This window comes from Ictalurus punctatus, chromosome 14 (genome assembly GCF_001660625.3).
Source record: "Ictalurus punctatus breed USDA103 chromosome 14, Coco_2.0, whole genome shotgun sequence".
Lineage (NCBI taxonomy): Eukaryota > Metazoa > Chordata > Actinopteri > Siluriformes > Ictaluridae > Ictalurus > Ictalurus punctatus.
In genome coordinates this window covers 495,001-500,200 of record NC_030429.2, presented here as the reverse complement: position 1 = coordinate 500,200, position 5,200 = coordinate 495,001, and the positions used below count along the sequence as shown (strand labels likewise).

Below are 5,200 nucleotides of genomic sequence, written 5' to 3'. Positions count from 1 at the left end.
TACTCACAACTAACATCCTATCGCCCTCAGCGCAGCCTCTCTAATACAAAATTTAAGAGCTTGATTAAGACAGAGATGAAGGGAAAATGTCAAAAGCAGTGGAACGGTACAATAGCTTTATGAAATTCAGTGAGGAGTAGGGGCAAAGACACCCCCAAGAAAGAGGACGTGAGAGGAATCAAGACTGATTTTAAAACTTAGTACAGAATATGGAAACACAAAACATGCCAATGTGCTTTCTATCAAAAGGAAACGAGAGAGAGAGAGAGAGAGAGAGAGAGAGAGAGAGAGAGAGATAGGGAAGGAGGAGAGAGAGGGAGGGAGAGACAGAGGGTGGTAGGTGTGACTCACCCAAGGTATGGGCGTGTCGAAATGTCTTCAATTTTCAAAGCTGTCTGTTCCACTGAGTTTAAACGCTATTGACCAACAGGTTTATTAACAGTTTAACTTGTAATACACCTAAGATTTACAAGTGTATGTTTCTCTGTAATTTCACTGCAAGTGCCTGCAAACTAAAAACGTGAATTATTTTTTTTTATTTATTTATTTATTTTTTTACCGAGTAGTAATAAAGTAATGGAAATACTGGAAGCGTTGATCATCTTCCTGACGAAAGCAAATGACGTTTCTATATGCTTAACGCTGATTGGCCAACGCAGTTCCAAGCAAGAAGCTCTTTTCACCAATGAGAAACCTTTAGACATATTTAGACACGCCCCTACATTTAGAAACGCCCATTTTCTCCAACCTGCAGCTCCCTATCTCCCTGGCCCTGGCTCATGGCTCCTTTCGTCCCTGTGTAGGAGAAATATATATAAGCGGTACACAAAATGGATGGATGGAAATAATCTCTGTGTTTTAGGAAACATCCTGGTCTAGCAGTAGGTGGCGGTAACTGAAAGCCCGCACTAAAGCAACAAGAAAGAGAAGAAATGTGGGGTAAAAACGGCGTTTAAGTTGTAATGGATCGCTTTGACGGCCAAAACAAAAACACGGAGTCGAAAGTCAGGAATGCGTTGAGCTCGGTGCCATGGGCGCGTTTCTCCGCTTGGCTCGAGTGTGTGTGTGTTGTTACCTTCGACCTCGAGCTCGGACAAGCCATAGAGGTGAGTGGATGTGAGGGTTATATTTATCCACACGCAGTGGTACTGCACTCACATCACTGACGCATGACAGACGGCTCACAGTGGATTCATAGAGCAGTACACACAGGTAGAAAAGTGACACTGGCCAGAAAACTGCTGGTGTCCATATACATCACTGTGCCAATGTTGTGCTAATCAAGGCCTCGGTAAGGGATCTGAGGGTACTGAGGATGCTGAGGGTACTGAGGATGCCGAGGGAGGGTACTGAGGATGCCGAGGGAGGGTACTGAGGATGCCGAGGGTACTGAAGATGCTGCTGGTACCGTGGATGCTGCTGGTACTGTGAGTACTGAGGATGCTGCTGGTACTGATGTACTAAGGATGCAGTGGGTACTGATGATTCTGGTGGTACTGAGGATGCTGTGGGTACCAAAGGTACTGAAGGTGTGCTGCACAACTATACATGTGTTGTGTTTCTTTATTCTGTACATGAACAATTAAAAAGCATGAGAATCAAGTCTTCAGGGCAGAGGAATTTGTTTTTCAATTTCTCTTTTTTCATTCTCCTTCCCTCACAGGAGGTAGAGAGAGAGAGAGAGAGAGAGAGAAGAAATTCGCCTGTGGTGTGCAGTAGTCTGTTGAGGTACAGGTGTGAATGTTAGATTGGACACAGCTCTGTCTCTGGCACTGAATATGAATAATACTGTACCGTTTTCTGTAGAGCATTTTTGGGCTGCTCTACACACAGACTCGTCCATGATGGACTGTCTGATTCAAAACAGTATGCAGCAGGTGATGCGTGTGTCCGAGCGGCTGGAGAGCAGAATACACAGACTGGAATCCTCCAAATGCAGATATGGTATGGTGTTGTTTTATAGTGGACGGTTCATTATTTTTCCACATTAATTGTCACAACCCTACTGTAGGTACTGCTCTGTTTTCCTCCAAGATTTCATCGAACATGTGAGAGAGGCTGCTCTTGATTGTACTTGCATGACTCTAATACTGTCTCAGATCTGATCCTTGGGATTTCTTTTATCTTGTTTAGATGATGCCAATAATGCATCGTTTGTGAGTCTTAAATGGCTGCAGTTATGAAGTACCTGTAACACCAAGAGACTAAAGTAGTATTTAAATTTTACATCATCCACTTATCAAGTAATTATTCCCCTTCTTATTATGAAACACTGTACATTACACATAGACTAGCCTAGATATCAACACACACACACACACACACACACTTTTCAGTAATTGTACATTCCTGCCTTTATAGTGTGGCTCTTGCAAGGTAGCAACTGAGTAGAGATGCTCAGTCTCTCTGCTTTTCAGAGTCAATCCTCATTTTCATGTGTGTGCACAGTAATCACAGGTATAACATCATCTAGAGATGCAGATGAGGTGCTAAATTCCTCTAACAGCTCCTCAAAAGGGAGTAACACTGTTAAGGATTTAACAGTCCACATTGGTATTTAGTGTGTCTGGTAGGACACAGGATCTGTGTCTGAATGAGAAGCCTCTATCTTGGTAATGTTCATCTAATGCTTTTTGATGATACATCATTATCTCTTGAGAAGACACGAACTTGGCTCTTGTCAATTCGTCATGTTTTGAATCTCTCTTCTATAGCTTCCATGATCAATGTGTGAAAATTTTATTTTGCCTGTAGCTCCAATTTTTGCAAAGTAAATCTTTGTCTTTATCTAATGACATCAGACACGCATCTGAGATCCAAAGCTCAACTGTGAAACTCTTTGCTTTGACACTATTCAAACATTTTGAGATAAATTTACACTTCATTATACTTATCAGGGATGACTATTTCAGATGTGAAGTGTTAGTTTGGCAGTGTATAGTGTGCGTGCATGTATGGGTGTATGTATGTGTGTGTGTGTGTGTGTGTGTGTGTGTGTGTGTATGGGTCTGTGTGTATATGTGTGTAGTGTGTGTGTGTGTGTGTATGTATATGTATGGGGCTGTGTGTGTGTGTGTGTGTGTGTGTGTGTGTACATGATTGGTTGAGGTCAAGGCTCTGTACAGGACACTCAAGTTCTCTAGTTCTTCCACTCCAGCCTTGGCTAACCATGTCTTCATGGAGTCGCTTTGTATTCTGGAGTATTGTCATGCTGGTACAGGTTTGAGCCTCTGAGTTCCAGTGAAGGGAAATTGTAATGGTACAGCATACAAAGACATTCTATACAGCTGTTTGCTTTTAACAGTTTCAGGAAGAATTATGTGGGGGGGGCATGATGGTTAGGTGTCCACATACAGTCCCTTCCATAAGTACTGGAACAGCAAGGCCAATTCTATTATTTTCACAATCCTTTGAAGACATTTGGTTTTGAGATCAAACGACGAATATGAGATGACAGATCAGAATTTCAGCTTTCATTTACTTATATTTACATCTAGATGTGTTAAACAACTTAGAACCTGGCACATTTTCTTTGAACCCACTCTTTTTTTTTTTTTTTAAAGTGATCAAAAATATTGGAACATGTGACTGATACATGTTTCTTGCTGTCCAGGTGTGTCCTGTTAAATTGATTGTTAAAGAATTAATACCTCTGAATGTCTACTTTTAGTTTGAGCCCTAGATTTTGCCTGTGAAGACTGCAATTGTTATTAAAAAGGATAAGCCAACATGAAGACGTCTATGAGAGAAGAGCAAGCCGTTTTGAAGCTGACAAAAGAGGGAAAATATCAGAGCCATTGCACAGACATTGGGCATAGCCAATACAACAATTTGGAATGCCCTGAAAAAGAAAGAAACAACACAGACGTGGAAGAGGTTGGCCAAAGAAAACAACTGCAGTTGATGACAGAAACATTGTGAGAGCTGTGAAGATAAACATAAAAACAACAGTTGGAGACATCACCAACAACCTTCACAGGACAGGGGTGAAATTATCACAATCCACTGTTCAAAACAGACTTTCTAGAGCAGAAATATGGAGGTCATACCACAAGATACAGACCACTCATCAGCAGTAAGAATCAGAACGCCAGACTGGAATTTGCAAAGAAATACAGAGATGAGCCACAAAAACTTTGGAACCTGATTAACCTCTACCAAGCCACCAGCTTCATGCAGTTATTGCAAGCAAGGGATGTGGAACCAAATATTAAGTATTGTTTACTTGAATTTACTTTAAGACTATCTGTTCCATTACTTTTGCTTGCCTAAAAATTGTGTGGTCTGCCACCAAAGGTGCCATGTTGTAACTTGTTTAACACATTTAGGTGTAACAATGAGGAAATGAAAGCTGAAATTCTCATCTATGGTCCCATATTCATCTTTTAATGGCAAACCCAGTTGTCTTCTATGTATAGCAAAAACAATAGAATTGGCCTTGCTGTTCCAATACTTTCAGAGGGGACTTTACTTTTGGCCGAATAGTTTATAGAGTGTCTATTCTGTATATATGTATATATCTCACCAAACAGGCTACACAGATACTAGTCCAGGCTCTTGTCATATCAAAACTGGACTACTGCAACACACTACTCTCGGGCCTCCCAGCCAGTTCTATCAAACCCCTTCAGATGATTCAGAATGCCGCAGCATGCCTCGTCTTCAACCAGCCCAAAAGGATCCATTTCACACCCCTCCTCATCTCCCTCCACTGGCTTCCTGTAGCCGCCCATATCAAATTCAAGGCCTTGATGCTCACCTACAAGACCTTGTCTGGAACAGCGCCCCCTACCTCAACTCTCTCCTGAAGGCTTACGTTCCCTCACGCAATCTGCAATCCGTTAACGACCGGCGCTTAGTAGTGCCCACTCAGCGTGTTCAAGGTCCCTTTCCAGAACCTTCACACTAACTGTCCCTCAGTGGTGTAATGAACTTCCAGCCTCAATCCGGACCGCAGAATCTCTCACCATCTTCAAAAAACAGCTAAAGACCCACCTCTTCCTTAAACATCTAACTAACCCCTAAAATGCCAACGCCACATTATCCAAAAAAATAAACCAAAAAAACCCACCTACTCTGGCACTTACACCTCAACTCTGTGCACAAGACTTCCAGCTTGACGCATGCATAGATATGGAAAATCTAAATGCCATGTTAGCTGTTGTTGCTAGCTGCTACAACATGCAAATGCCACATTAGG

General features: G+C 42.0%; 1 protein-coding gene across 3 annotated transcripts in view; it reads left to right on the top strand.

Annotated features, from left to right (window-relative positions):
* Nucleotides 1–731: 731 nt before the first annotated feature.
* The window catches only part of dennd6b (DENN/MADD domain containing 6B), a 30,886-nt gene continuing 26,417 nt past the window's right edge, over nucleotides 732–5,200 (top strand). Inside the window, exons 1-3 of one of the 3 annotated variants that reach the window (XM_053685483.1) lie at nucleotides 1,137–1,520; nucleotides 1,664–1,728; nucleotides 1,807–1,944. In XM_053685483.1, coding sequence (XP_053541458.1) covers nucleotides 1,942–1,944 — 3 coding nt within the window. In that variant the 5' untranslated portion in view covers nucleotides 1,137–1,520; nucleotides 1,664–1,728; nucleotides 1,807–1,941. Of the gene's footprint in view, nucleotides 1,107–1,136; nucleotides 1,521–1,663; nucleotides 1,729–1,806; nucleotides 1,945–5,200 lie in introns of those variants that run through there. The other 2 variants (XM_053685484.1, XM_017486179.3) reach the window with 2 other exon arrangements.